This window comes from Leopardus geoffroyi, chromosome B1 (assembly GCF_018350155.1).
Source record: "Leopardus geoffroyi isolate Oge1 chromosome B1, O.geoffroyi_Oge1_pat1.0, whole genome shotgun sequence".
NCBI lineage: Eukaryota > Metazoa > Chordata > Mammalia > Carnivora > Felidae > Leopardus > Leopardus geoffroyi.
This window is the reverse complement of record NC_059327.1, coordinates 150,333,934-150,350,119: the sequence shown is the minus strand read 5'-3', so window position 1 is coordinate 150,350,119 and position 16,186 is coordinate 150,333,934. Positions and strand designations below refer to the sequence as shown.

At 36.0% G+C, this 16,186-nt stretch overlaps 1 protein-coding gene across 6 annotated transcripts in view; it reads right to left on the bottom strand.

Annotated features, from left to right (window-relative positions):
• Positions 1–16,186, bottom strand: part of CENPC (centromere protein C) — an 82,092-nt gene that overhangs the window by 15,491 nt on the left and 50,415 nt on the right. For 5 of the 6 annotated variants that reach the window (XR_006711427.1, XR_006711428.1, XM_045473876.1 and 2 more), the window contains exons 12-14: positions 15,766–15,848; positions 10,424–10,483; positions 4,425–4,529 (exon numbers count right to left, since the gene is read on the bottom strand). Coding sequence is in view for 4 of the 6 variants with exons in the window: in XM_045473876.1 (XP_045329832.1) it covers positions 4,425–4,529; positions 10,424–10,483; positions 15,766–15,848 (248 nt within the window). In the remaining 2 variants the exon portion in view is untranslated. The remainder of the gene's footprint in view (positions 1–4,424; positions 4,530–10,423; positions 10,484–15,765; positions 15,849–16,186) is intronic. The other variant, XM_045473877.1, reaches the window with a different exon arrangement.

Genomic DNA, 16,186 nt, shown 5'->3' with positions numbered 1-16,186 from the left:
CATTGGATAGATCATCTAGACACACGGTCAATAAAGAAACAAGGGCCCTGAATGATACATTGGATCAGATGGACTTGACAGATATATTTAGAACTCTGCATCCCAAAGCAACAGAATATACTTTCTTCTTGAGTGTACGTGGAACATTCTCCAAGATAGATCACATACTGGGTCACAAAACAGCCCTTCATAAGTATACAAGAATTGAAATCACACCATGCACACTTTCAGACCACAATGCTATGAAACTTGAAATCAACCACAGGAAAAAGTCTGGAAAACCTCCAAAAGCATGGAGGTTAAAGACCACCCTACTAAAGAATGAATGGGTCAACCAGGCAATTAGAGAAGAAATTGAAAAATATATGGAAACAAACGAAAATGAAAATACAACAATCCAAACGCCTTGGGACGCAGCGAAGGCAGTCCTGAGAGGAAAATACATTGCAATCCAGGCCTATCTCAAGAAACAAGAAAAATCCCAAATACAAAATCTAACAGCACACCAAAAGGAAATAGAAGCAGAGTAGCAAAGACACCTCAAACCCAGCAGAAGAAGAGAAATAATAAAGATCAGAGCAGAAATAAACAATATGGAATCTAAAAAAAACTGTAGAGCAGATCAATGAAACCAAGAGTTGGTTTTTTGAAAAAATAAACAAAATTGATAAATCCCTAGCCAGACTTCTCAAAAAGAAAAGAGAGAGGATCCAAATAGATAAAATCACAAATGAAAATCGACTTACCACAACCAATCTCACAGAAATATAAGCAATTATCAGGAAATACTAAGAAAAATTATATGCCAACAAACTGGACAACCTGGAAGAAATGGACAAATTCCTAAGCACCCACACACTTCTAAAACTCGAACAGGAAGAAATAGAAAACTTGAACAGACCCATAATCAGCAAAGAAATTGAATCAGTTATCAAAAATCTCCCAACAAATAAGAGTCCAGGACCAGAAGACTTCCCTGGGGATCTATGAGACTTTTAGAGCACAGTTAATACCTATCCTTCTCAAGCTGTTCCAAAAAATAGAAAAGGAAGGAAAGCTTCTGAACTCATTCTATGAAGCCAGCATTACCTTGATTCCCAAACCAGACAGAGACCCCACAAAAAAGGAGTTACAGGCCAATATCCCTGATGAACATGAATGCAAAAATTCTCAACAAGATATTAGTAAATCAAATTCAACAGCTCATAAAAAGAATCATTCACCATGATCAAGTGGGATTCATTCCTGGACTGCAGGGCTGGTTCAATATTCGCAAATCAATCAATGTGATACATCACATTAATAAAATAAAGGATAAGAGCCATATGATCCTGTCAATCGACGCAGAAAAAGCATCTCACAAAATTCAGCATCTTTTTTAATAAAAACCCTCAAGAACGTTGGGATAGAAGGAACATACCTAAGCATCGTAAAAGTCATATATGAAAAGCCCACCACAGCTAACATCATCCTCGATGGAAAAAAACTGAGAGCTTTCCCCCTGAAATCAAGAACATGACAGGGATGTCCACTCCCACCACTCTTGTTTAACATCATGTTGGAAGTCTTAGCATCAGCAATCAGACAACAAAATGAAATAAAAGGCATCAAAACTGGCAAAGAAGTCAAACTTTCACTTTTCCCAGACAACATGATACTCTGCATGGAAAACCCGCAAGACTTCACCAAAAGGCTACTAGAACTGATACATAAATTCAGCAAAGTCGCAGGATATAACATCAATGTACATAAATCAGTTGCATTTCTATACACCAATAATAAAATATCAGAAAGAGAAATCAAGAAATGATCCCATTTATAATTGTACCAAGAACCATAAAATACCTAGGAATAAACCTATCCAAAGATGTAAAAGATCTGTATGTTGAAAACTATAGAAAATTTATAAAGGGAATTGAAGAGAACACAAAGAAATGGAAAAACATTCCATGCTCATGGATTGATTAGAAGAACAAATATTGTTAAAATGTCTATCCTAGGGGCGCCTGGGTGGCTCAGTCGGTTGGGCGTCCAACTTCGGCTCAGGTCATGATCTTGCAGTGCGTGAGTTCGAACCCTGCATCAGGCTCTGGGCTGACAGCTCAGAGCCTGGAGCCTGTTTCGGATTCTGTGTCTCCCTCTCTCTCTGACCCTCCCCTGCTCATGCTCCATTTCTCTCTGTCTCAAAAATAAATAAAACTTTAAAAAAAAAATTTTTTTTTTAAAAAGTCTATCTACCCAAAGCTATCTACACATTCAATGCAATCCCAATCAAAATTGTACCGGCATTCTTCTCAAAGCTAGAACAAACAATCCTAAAATTTGTCTGGAACTACAAAAGATCCCAAAGAGCCAAAATAATATTGAAAAAGAAAACCAAAGCATCACAATTCCAGACTTTAGTCTCTACTACAAAGCTGTAATCATCAAGACAGCATGGTATTGACACAAAAACACACACACAGACCAATGGAATAGAATAAAAACCCAGAATTAGACCCACAAATGTATGGCCAACTAATCTTTGACAAAGCAGGAAAGAATATCCAATGGAAAAAAGACAGTCTCTTTAACAAATGGTGCTGGGAGAACTGGACAGCAACATGCAGAAGAATCAAACTAGACCACTTTCTTACACCATACACAAAAATAAACTCAAAATGGATGAAAGACCTAAATGTGAGACAGGAAACCACCAAAACCCTAGAGGAGAAAGCAAGCAACAACCTCTTTTGACCTCAGCCACAGCAGTTTCTTGCTCAACACATCTCCAAAGGTAAGGGAATTAAAAGCAAAATGAACTACTGGGACCACAACAAGATAAAAAGTTTCTGCACTGCAAAGGAAATAATCAACAAAACTAAAAGGCAACTGATGAAATGGGAAAAGATATTTGCAAATGACATATTGGAGAAAGAGTCAGTATCCAAAATCTATAAAGAACTTACAAACTCAACACATGAAAAGCAAATAATCCAGTGAAGAAATAGGCAGAATACATGAATACACACTTTTCCGAAGAAGATATCCAGATGGCTAACAGACACATGAAAAGATGCTCAACATCATTCATCATCAGGGAAATACAAATTAAAACCATAGAGATACCACCTCACACCGGTTAGAGTGGCTAAAATGAACAACTCAGGAAACAACAGATGCTGGCGGGATATGGAGAAATGGGAACCCTCTTGCACTGTTGGTGGGAATGCAAACTGGTACAGTCCCTCTGGAAAACAGTGTGGAGGTTCCTCAAAAAATTAAAAACAGAATTACTCTACGACCCAGCAATAGCACTACTAGGAATTTACCCAAAGGATAGGAGTGCTGATGCATAGGGGCACTTGTAACCCATTGTTTATAGCAACACTTTCAACAAAGGCAAATTATGGAAACAGCCTAAATGTCCATCAACTGATGAATGGATAAAGAAGATGTGGTTTATATATACAATGGAATACTACTTAGCAATGAGAAAGAATGAAATTATGCCATTTGCAGCAACATGGATGGAACTGGAAGGTTATGCTAAGTGAAGTAAATCAGTCAGAGAAAGATATTATATGTTTTCTACTCATATGTGGAACTTGAGAAACTTAACAGGAGACCATGGGGAAAGGGAAGGGGAAAAAACATAGTTACAAACAGAGACTAAGGAGACAAACTTTAAGAGAGTCTTAAATACAGAGAACAATCTGAGGGTTGATGGGAGAGTGAGGGAGAGGGTAAAATGGATGATGGACATCAAGGAGGGCACTTGTTGGGATTAGCACTGGATGTTGTATGTAAGTGATGAACCACAGAAAAGAAACCTACCCCAAAAAGCAAGAGCACACTGTACATACTATATGTTAGCCAATTTGACAATAAACTATATTTAAAATAAACAAATAAAAAACAAAGAACACAAAGGCCAGCAATGAAATATATATAATAATCCACATGCAAGCTTAGCTCACTGACTTACATTTACCCATCACAGAAAGGAAATAACTTTTAGAGAACACTCATTGTACTTCCTTGCCCACTCTCTACATTATGTAGAGAAATATGATGAGAAAGTGGGATGAGAACAGTAAAGGGAAATACTTAGTATCTGCCAGTCATAATTTTCTCATATTCTGATCTAGTGACTCATTTTATGCATTTAAAAACCTTGTTTAATAGTATGGAATAATAAAACTCTATAAAGCCACACACTCACCTCAAACTGCTACCAAACAGAGAAAAAGAAAAGCATCTCTATAGTAATCAGACAAATTTGTACTTGAATCTATTCTTGACTCATTTTTGAAGGATGATGATAAAATGAGATAATCTGAGTAAATATTAAGATAGTGCTTGAAACGTAATATATATAAATAAACTGTGGCTATCCTCATTATTTTTTATTGTCAGATATTAAAGTGTAAATTGGAATTTACCTGATGGTCTTCCATGATAATCTATTCGCTCTCCTCGCCAATATTCCAAAGGTTTCAATCGTGTTCTCTTGGTCCTGCGAACATCTGGTGTGTTGGAAGGCAATACTGTAAAAAAATATTAAACAAAAATGTATACATATAAATGTTTAGTTGTATGGTACTTTGTAGTGGAAAAATTGATATTACCCTATAGAACACTATTGTTTCTAGACAAACCAATAGAAAAACAAAATTTTACAATATATTTGTGTTAGTAATTAAAGAAATGCCAATGTAACAATAAACTAAAAAATTGGCAAAGATTAAAAAACTTAACACTCAGAGTGAATGATGTTAAAGAGGCACAGAAATAAATACACTGTAGGTGGAAATGTAAACAGATTGAGGATAAATTAGCAATAACTATTATAATAATCTTTGATTCAGAATTTAATTTATAGAAAAGAAGTTTGCAAAAATATTCACAATAAGAGCCAAAGCTAGAGGTGGCCCAAAATGGTGGCATAGGGAAGACCCTCAATTCCCATTCTCATGGACACACTGAACCCACACCTAGATATAGAGCGATTCCTCCTGAAGAACTGAGAGCTGACTGAACAGGTTCTGCTCAACAAAGGACAGAGGGACACAGAGAGAAAGGAGAGACAACACACAGTAACATCAGAAACCCTACCCTGATACTGTGACCTGCAAAAGGAATGGATGTCACTGAGAAATGCAGATTCACCTGCTCTGAGGCACAAAAACAAAAGAAAACAAAACAATACAAAAAAAAAATAAAACAAACAAAACAGTGGTTTAAAGGGTACTGGACCCAAACTGAAGGAAATTCATTTACTAACCTACAGCATCTGCCAAAAAGTGGTGGAGCTGCCAGAACTCTCTCCAGATCAGAGGTGCTGGCAAGCACCATTGCTTATGTTCTTCCACCTTGATAACACAGATGGGATCAGAATTTGGGTGCTCTAGCTAGTCTGCTAGGGTTGCTAGACAGCCCCAGGACCCTAGCTCCAGCTATCCTCACAGGGTAGCACCCCATCCCTGCACCCTAGCTCCAGCCATCCAACCAAGACAGTGCTGGCATGAAGCACCCAGGGACCCCCTCCATCCTACCCTTGCTCCAGCTCCAGCCATCATGCCAAGGTGACCCCAGCCCAAGTACAGTCCAGGTCCAGCCATCCCACCGGGGCAGCCTCGACATGAAATGCCCCAGAACCTCCAGCCCATGCTCACTCTGGCTCCAGCTGGCCAGGCAAAGCTGCCAAGCACACACAGTCTATACAGGTGATATTCCTACACAAGTCCACTTCTTCAAGACCAAGAAAGGAAGCTGTTCTAATTCAGAGAAACAAATAGAACATTACACAAAATAAGGAGAAAGAAAAATATGTTGCAAACGAAAGAGCAAGATAAACCACACCAAAAACAAAACAAAACAAAACAAAAAATCTGGGGTGCCTGGGTGGCGCAGTCGGTTAAGCGTCCGACTTCAGCCAGGTCACGATCTCGCGGCCCGTGAGTTCGAGCCCCGCGTCGGGCTCTGGGCTGATGGCTCAGAGCCTGGAGCCTGTTTCCAATTCTGTGTCTCCCTCTCTCTCTGCCCCTCCCTCATTCATGCTCTGTCTCTCTCTGTCCCAAAAATAAATAAACGTTGAAAAAAAAAAATTAAAAAAAAAAATCTAAAGGAAATAAAAAGGAACAATCCACCTGGAGCACCTGGGTGGCTCAGTTGATTAAATGTCCGACTTCAGCTCAAGTCAAGATCTCGTGATTCGTGGGTTCAAGCCCTGCATCAGGTTCTGTGCTGACAGCTCAGAGCCTGGAGCCTGCTTCTGATTCTGTGTCTCCCTCTCTCTCTCTCTGTCCCTCTCCTGCTTGTGCACTCTCTCTCTCAAAAATAAATAAACTTATATATATATATGTATCACTATACATTAACCGAAACTAAATAAATAAACAAATATTTTTTAAAAGCAGTAGAAAAAAAAAGCGGTATCAGTAAACTGAAACTCTTATAAATAATCATTACAACTTTTAAAATACTTTGGTTGTTACAGTTTATCATAACCATCTATCTGGCTTTCTGTTAGAAGTATTTCTTCCGAATTCTCAAGAGCTAAGTTTTGGAGTCAAACTTACATACTAACTATACCATGAACCAGTTGTGAGATATCACAGAAGCTAAAGTCATTCAACCTCTGTAGTTTTTTCCATCTGTCTAATAAGGATAAATAATAGAACCCACCTCATGGAGTTTTGTGAGATATAAATTAATATAATGCTGTAAAATGCCTGATATATAGCAATTCATTAAACAGTAACTATTACTGTTTTTTTCATTCATTCATTCATTCATTACACCCAACACGGGGCTCAAACTCATGACCTCGAGATCAAGAGTCACATGCTCTTCCAACTCAGCCAACCAGGCAACCTTCTATTAATTTTTTTTTTAATGGGCAAAGCTATATAGTCAAGAATGTTCATGGTAGTACTATTCATAGTTAGAAAACAAAAACCAGTTTGAACACCATCTAAATGCTCCACAATAAGAAATTTGTAAATCGAGGTAGTTGTGTGTGCATGTTTGTATACATAAATCCACTCATTTTATCTGAACAATGCAAAGTTCTATATACTAAACTCACTTTATTGGCTATATAATTAAATTCCTATGCTCTTACTGTTTGTTAGAAATTTCCAATTCTGAAAGTAGTTTATTAAAATTTCCCAGTCTAACTGTACTGTTTAAATAAAAATCTTGCTTTTTCTTTTTTTCTTTATACATTTTAGTTGGTAGGTTGTTTGGTACATAAGAGTTTGTGATTTTTCTTTCTATTTTATTAATTCTTTATTTTATCACTAATGCCCTTCTTTATTCTGTTCAGCACTTGTATTTTAACCTTAAATTCCACTTTGCCTAATACTAAAATTACACTATTTTCTTTATATTTACACTAGCCCACTTAATTTTTTGACAATCTTTTATTTTAAAACCTGTTTTAAGTGTTTCTTATAAACACATAAGTCAATTTGTACTATTCAACCAAATCTGAGAGTCCCTACATGAGAGGAATTCAATCCATTTACACTTATTTAGTATAACAACTAACATGTTTCCTTTTATTCCTTCCATCTTACTTTACACTTACTAGTTATATCAGTGCTTCTTCTTTCTCATTTTTATTGGTTCCAACAAATGCCCATTTCTTTTTCCTCTCTTCCCTTGGTCATTTCAAAGTTCTACTGTGATTTTTCGCTCTAATATTGGTTACCTTCCCATTCCTGACACTCAAAAGTCAAACTCTCATTTCTCCGTGATTATACTTAAAACATTATATAACCCTTACCAAGATACACTCTCCTCTCCTTTTTCTCATTCAGTAAAATAAAACTTTTAGACTACTTTTACTTTTTTAAATTTTTTTTTATGTTTATTTATTTTTGAGACAGACAGAGCGTGAGTGGGGAAGGGCCAGAGAGATGGAGACACAGAATCCAAAGCAGGCTCCAAGCCATCAGCACAGAGCCCGATGCGGAGCTCGAACTCACAAACCACGAGATCATGATCTGAGCCGAAGCCGGACGCTCAACTGACTGAGCCACCCAGGCGCCCCTAGACTACTTTTTATACCACTCTTCTGCCACTACTCTCTTCCCTACCATACTAAGTTGTGTTAATATAGTCTGGATTTCAAGGTACTATTACAAAAATCATTATTTAGCACTTATAAATCCCCATTCACATTAGCATTAGTTACTAGTCACACCCCAAGGTAAATCAGCAATGATTCACATCCTTGTATAATAATCCTCTCCCCTAAGATGTATGTGTGAACTGTGATTTTCTTCTCATTTGGAGAGTATGGCGATAGTAATAGTAACAATATATAATCCTGTGATTACATCATTATTTTATATATACACACACACACACACACACACACACACACACACACACACATATATATATGACAATATATAGGATATTATACATTTAAGACACCATCTAGCAGAAGCAGAGAGAAATTCTTCCTTGCTGGCTCTGAAGAACCAAGGTGCCACACTGTGAAGGGGCCTCTGGAAAGGGTCATGTGGCAAGGAACTGCAAGTACCCTTTAGAAGCTGAAAAGTAATGGCCCATGGCTGACAGCTAGCAAGAAAACAGGTACCTCCGTCCCACAATTTCAGGGAACTGAATTCTAACAACGATATTAGCTTTGAAGAGGACCTCAGATGACACCACAGCCCAGGATGATACTTCGGATTGCAGCCTATGAGACCCTTGAACAGAGGACCCAGCTAATCTGTGCCTGGGCTTCTGACCCACAGAAAATATGGATAATAAATAAATGTGTGTTGTCTAAGCCACTAAATTTATGGTAATTTAGTACATACCAACAGAAAACGAATACACATTATTTAAATTTAACCACATATATTACAAGAACTATTCCTCATCACTGTTTCCTCTCTTGGACTCCATTCTGATTTATCTACTTGTTTAGAATACCTCATATGAGTATTCTGCTTGGAGGATTTAGAGTAAACTCAATCTTTGCATTATCTGCAAAGTAAATTCACTTATCACTAAGAAAAATATGTTGGCCAGATATAAGATTATTGGATTATAATACATCTCTAGGCTACAGATGTTATTTTATTCTTCCAATGTTACACAGATAAGCAGTGCTAGTCATTTTTTCTCCTTTATCTGTAACCTTTTCATTCTAAAAGCTTCCCTATATTCTTGAAATTTAGGACTTTTATTCACTGATGACTAGAAGTATATCTTTTTGAAGGATTTTGACTAAAAGTTGGCAAACTCATTCAAATTACAGATAGGAGCCAATCTTTAATCCAGGGGTTTTCTTTAACATATTACTAGTAATTCTCTCTCCTCCATCTGTTTCTCTTTTCTGTAAATCCTATTCTTTGCAAGTTTTCTCAACTGTCTCCATGTTATTTCCATTGCATACCTTTTTTCCCCTCATGATTTCCATCTTTCTATATTTCGTCTCTGAGGAATTTCTTCCATGTCAACACCAGCTACTAATTCAGCTCTCAGTAACAGTGACCATCTTTATTTTCACTTCATCTACCAACTTTTTAAATTGAAAAAATAGGGTTTTTCAATACCAGAAAGTTTTCTATGCTGTAAATGAATCTTTCTTTTATTGTTAAAATTGTTATCTATCTACTGCAAAAATTCTAGCTCACCAGTAGCTGACTACTGTTTTTAGGCATAATGCTTGATTTTCCTCTCTTTGGTTGATAAAGCCCCTGCTGAGGAACATTTTTATTTCTCTTTGCCTACTCTTGACTAGTTAGCAATCCACTTCAAGACAAGCATTAAGCACTAAGAGTCTCTCTTCATTGGGCCCAAAATACTGACAAGATGTGAGTTTGTGGTTGAAGCAATCCAAGGAAGTTTCTCTTCCAGTGAGTGGTTCTCTTCAGGTACAAGTGCAGGGGCACTCCCAACCTCAAGCACAGAGAGAAACATACAAGGGCACTCCAATCCTACAAAGGTGAGAGGTCCCATGAATCTTGACTGGCAAATATCTCTTTGGGAAGTACAGAGTTTTAATCCTCCATGAACTCTCCATGGGTTCCTCAGCTCCCATCTTTGCCTACTTATTTATTCCAGTTACTGCTTTGTTTACAAGTCAACTGGATAAAAACAGGAGTTGTCAGGGATGTCATCTACCTAGCAGTTCTATTTTACAGATTCTCTGCCCTAGCTTTCAGCCTAGGTGAAATCATGCTTCCTACTATTACTATGTGAAAAAGAGTGAGAGGGATAAAGGATTTATTAAGTGAAAAATAAAGAAAATCATTGGCCGGAGATGAGTTATTGTAAAATTCATGAAAACTAAACACTTGGTTTTAATTTATCTGTCAATTAATCCAAATACTTCCCCCTGCTTCAGAAAAATTAAGTCCTACTTAGTAACAGAGATTTTATAATATGAAGATATTAAAAGAAATAATCTTACCTAACTTGTGATGTATTTTATTCACTGATAGTACTCTAGATATTTTTACTCCCGAGTCACCTGCAAAATGCAAATGATAATATCATGAATAAGACTGTTAATTCCATGTTGAATTAAAGTATATTAGTTGGTCAATTTCAATAGTATATAAATATTAATTAAATCAATCGATTAAATCAATATTAAAGAAATTTTAACCTGACAATACATTTTATTACTTCTTTTACTTTCTACTGCCAAGGAATAAAGACTAATGAAACATTTCTCTAGATTTTGCTATAATATATATGTCTAAGGAGCCTAATAGTTAAAAATAACAGAAAAGCAGGCTTCTATGGCTTCTGGACTTCAGGTGAAATAAGCTACTTGGTAGATAAAAATGCAGGGTGTAATAATGAACAATTAATATGCTAATAATGTAACGCATGATCTCCGAATTTCTAAAATAGTGCAAGTATACTAAATTATCAGTGCTCCAATTAGGTCAGAGTTTTCAACTTTAGTGTTATAAATAGCATCCAAATATAGCTGCCATCAATTCTTTGTCTTCCTATACATAAATGCTGTTCTTTATCAAGAGGCAGAGTCCAATGCCCTTTTCTCTGAATCTCTGCTAACCTGTGACTTGCTTGACTAGCAGAACATGTAAGAAATGACATTCTGGGACTTCAAAGGCTAAGTCCTAAGAAGATAGCAGGTTTCACCTGAGTCTCTTGGAACTTCATTATGGAAAAAGGCGGACACCATAAATGACATCTGACCACTCCAAGACTGCCATGCTGTGAGGAAACCCAAGCTAACCACATGGAAAGGCCATGTGGAGGAAAAAAGATATACTTGGTCAGCCCCCACCCACCCTGTTCCAGCCACCCCAGCTAAGTGCTATATATATAAGTGAAAAACTCACCCTGGACTTCCAACTCACTTTAGCTTTCAAATGAATGACTCCAGCCACAGCAGTTTGCATTTAACTATGAATGCATGACATGGCCCAAGAGAGAGCTGCCTAACTAAGCCAAATAAACCCACAGAACCATGAGAGATAAATCAATTACTATTTTAAGCCACTAAGTTTTAGGTGTTTATTATGCAGCAACATGTAACTGGAACACTTAATGCCCATTAATGATCTAAAATTTTTGATACAATTTTACATGTCATATATATTTCCTGAAAAGTAAGTCTAAGCTTTCATTATATTTTCAAATAAGTGCATGATAGCAAAAGATGGTTAAAAATGACTGAATTAGATACTTCATAAAATTGCTGGCTTAGAAGAAACTTTAGTGAGCATAAAATCTAATTTCCCTGTCCAGAACAGGCATATCTATAGAGAGCTATGGAAATCAAAGTAGCAGTGCCTGAAAAGACATGAATAGACACTTCTCCAAGGAACACATCCAGATGGCCAACCGACACATGAAAAAACACTCAACATCACTCATCGTCAGGGAAATACAAATCAAAACCATGATGAGATACCACCTCACACCAGTCAGAATGGCTAACATTAACAACTCAGGCAACAACAGATGTTGGCGAGGATGCGGAGAAAGAGGATCTCTTTTGCATTGTTGGTGGCAATGCAAGCTGGTGCAGCCACTCTGGAAAACAGTGTGGAGGTTCCTCAAAAAACTAAAAATAGAACTACCCTACGACTCAGCAATTGCACTACTAGGTATTTATCCATGGGATACAGGTGTGCTGTTTCGAAGGGACACATGCACCCCCATGTTTATAGAAGCACTATCAACAATAGCCGAAGTATGGAAAGAGCCCAAATGTCCACTGACAGATGACTGGATAAAGAAGAGGTGGTATATATATCAATGGAGTATTACTCAGCAATCAAAAAGAATGAAATCTTGCCATTTGCAACTACATGGGTGGAACTGGATGGTATTATTGTAAGCGAAATTAGTCAGAGAAAGACAAATATCGTTATGACTTCACTCACATGAGGACTTTATGATACAAAACAGATGAACATAAGGAAAGGGAAGCAAAAATAATATAAAAACAGGGAGGGCTACAAAACATAAGAGACTCTTAAATATGGAGAACAAACAGGGTTACTGGAGGCATTGTGGGAAGAGGGATGGCCTATATGCGTAAAGAGCATTAAGGGCATCTACTCCTGAAATCATTGTTGCAGTATATGCTAACTTGGAGGTAAATTTTTAAAATTAATTAATTAATTAAAAATACAAAAAAGTAAAAGTTTAAAAAAAGAAAGAAACCTAATAAGCATAGAGTTTGAGGAAAACAAGGTTTCCTACAAAGAAAACAAGAAATAAGTCTGCCTTTAAATTTCTACTCACACATTAGCTATCGTGAAGACAAAGACCAATAGCCAGCTAGTTTAAAGGAAAATAGATTATGATTCAAGGTTATTTTTACTCTTCAACTGGTTGTAAAAAAAATAAATTCCTGAGTTCTTCTTAGCATATATGAGCATGCCTACCAACCTTATAAAGAAGAAGTCTATCTGTTCTCACAGCAGGTACAAATGTGTTAAACATTTATTAAAAGAAAAAATACTGACAGAGAAAGTTAAAAATTCAATCATGTACTGTTTCTAAACTACTTTATTTTAGTTCTGTAGTAAAGGTTAAGTAAAAGTATGAACAAAAATGTAAGAACAAACCAAAAGAAAGCAAGGGTCACAATATTACTATTAGATAAAACAGACTACAAGGTAAAAGCATTGTAACAAGATCAAGATGATAAATCTGACCAAAGCAGGTACATTCCATATAAAGGCTTATATGCTCAGCAACAGCAGTGAAATGTATAGAGCAAACACTGCAGGAAACAGATGGAGGAAAAAAAGCATACAACTACAGTGGAAACACTTTACTTCAACTCCAGCAGCCCTCAGCAGATTTCAGAAATCACAAGCAAGTCTATAAAGGATCAAAATAACACCTAACGTAACATGTTCAATTCTAAGATCCTGTTCTTTTCACCCAAATCTGCTCCTTCCCTAGTAGTCTCCAAATCAAGTAGTGACAACACCATTCTTTCAGGTGCTCAGGCCAAAAGCCTTAAAGATGTCCCTGACATCTCTCTCTTCCCATAGCCCCATCCATCAGGAAATCCTGTTGATTCTATCTACAAAAATATTCAAAATCCTACTACTGCTCTCCACCTTTCACTGCCATCACCCTAGTCTAAGCAACCTATCGTTGAGATTATGAATGTCTCACCAACCAGTCTCCCTGCTTCCAACTTTACATGAGCCCCTCAAACTCACGAGTCCCTCCCTAACACAGCAGACACAGTAATTCTGTTTATAGGTCCGTCATGTCTCTCCTCTGCTCAAAACCTCCCAATGCCTCCATCTCTCTTAGGAGTAGCCAAAAATCCTTAAAATAGCCTTTAACATCCTTTGTGATCTTTCATTCTCGTCTCTGTGACATCATCTCCTACTACTCTCCCTCTCTTACTCTGATTTACCCAATCTCCTTGGTATTCACCACCAGACTCATTACCGCATCAGAACATCTTCCCTCTACCTGGGGCATTATTTCCTCATACAGCTGCATTCTCTGCTTTCTCATCTTTTTCATATTTTGCTCAAATGATCATTTCCTCAGTGAGGCCTTTTCTGCTCATCTACCTAAAAATTTAACCACCATATCCCACCCAAAAATCTGTTTTATTTTTCTACTCTCAACATCCAACAAATCATTAAGTTTTGCTATCTTTTTTATTGCTTCTTTCCTGGTACCCCAGAAAGTAAGCTCCAGGTGGACAGTAGTTTTTGTCAGTTTGGTTCTCTACCACATCCCTAGCCCCTAAAAGAATACATAGTAAGTGTCCCATAATATTTACCCATATTAATATTTTCCCATAATATTTACATAATCTGTAAATATTTAAGATTTCTGTAGTCAAAATATATTCAAAAATTTACACATACTTACATCATTAACAAAATAAAAAGATATATATTTGTAAATCCATACATGTATACACAAAAAAGTAATATTCTCTTCTTTTTCAAGTACCCATGAGAGAACTATAAAATTCTTTCATGAATTTTATGTGTTCTAAGCATACTATACAGAATGCAAAGAAAACCTTAATAAATTCAAAGAATAAATAAAAGTCAAAGTTCCCTAGAACAATGAAATGAAACTAGAAATTATTAACAAAGAACAAAACATTTTAGACTAACAGCCAACATTATGTATTTAATATAGACCAGATATTAAACTAAACAAGAAAGCTATGGGATTGGAAATGATAATCACCATTTTACAGATAAGAAGGCTGAGTTATTAACACTGAAATTTTTTTACTCAAGATAGCATAGTAAGTAATATAAAATTCAGCTCAACCTGAGCTGAATTCAACTGTAGGTTCCTGGCTCTGAAGACCAACCTCTTGACTAATATATTCTTAAAAAAAAAACTCCTGGGTCAATGAAAAATCACTGCAATTTGGGGTATACTACAATAAGAACATGACATTTAAAATTAAGCCACTACAATAAGAACATGACAAATAAAACTAAGCCAAAACTAAACTTAGGAAAATTCACTGTTTTTTATTTTTTATAAAATAAAAAGTAGAAAAATAAATACAGAAAGCATTCAACTTAGAGGAGAAAAATAATAAAATAAATCTAAACACAGGGAGAAAAAAAACTATTTAAAAGGAAAAAGAAAGAGGGTGCCTGGCTGTCTCAGGTGGCAGAGCATTTCTTGAACTAGAGGTTGTAGGTTTAAGTCCCACATTGGGTATAGAGATTACTTAAAAATACAATCTTTTAAAAAAAATTCCACCTTTCTAGCATTTGAAAAGGAAATTAAAAAGAAAGAAGTGAATTAGGAAAGGAAAAATAGTATAACAGATTATATTTCAAGCATACATTCTTTAGAAGCATAAAATATTACAAAATTATTAACAGGCATTTTAAAAACTTTATTATGGAAAGTTTCAAACACATTCAAAAAAAGAAAAAATGGTATAATGAAACTGATACACCCACTATACAGCTTCAGTAATCAATACATGGCTGATCTTGCTTCATTTATACCCTTATCAGCTTAACATTTTTAAATATTAGAACAGATATTTTAAGTATCAATTATTTCATTATGTTATACCTCAAAGAAAGGACTGTCATTGTGTCATTCTTTCTCTTTTTCTCCCTCCCTCTATCACTTAGGTGTAAGGTCTTACAAATCTCTAAACATACAGTAAGGCTCTTAAAAAGTAAGTACTCAATACACATTTGCCATTGGTGATAATTTAAATAAAATATGGCACACTGTACTCTGCATGCATAAAGCCATAAATATCAAGAGAGTAGACAATAAATAATAACTTACCTGAACTTTCCTGAAATTCCTTATCATCCACATCAGAATTACTCTTTTCAGATGATAAATAATTCTTGAGCCTGATAGGTCCACTTTAACATAAAAAAGTAAACCATAAAATTTGTGCCTTTATAATACATATATCTAGTTATCTGCCTTAATGGACATTTTTCTCCTAAAACTGCCAAACGTTCCTTTCTTATAAAACCAACAGTGATTTATAGGTCACCAAGAATATACTTACATGCTGCATAAAACAAAGAATCTATAATTTAATCCTGTAACTGTCAGGATAAATACTGAATTTTATAACCTTTTAAACTAACTCATGTAATAGTTACAAACAGAGAGGAAGGGAGATAAACCATAAGAGACTCTTAAATACAGAGAACAAACTGAGGGTTGATGGGGGGGACCCAGGGAAGAGGGG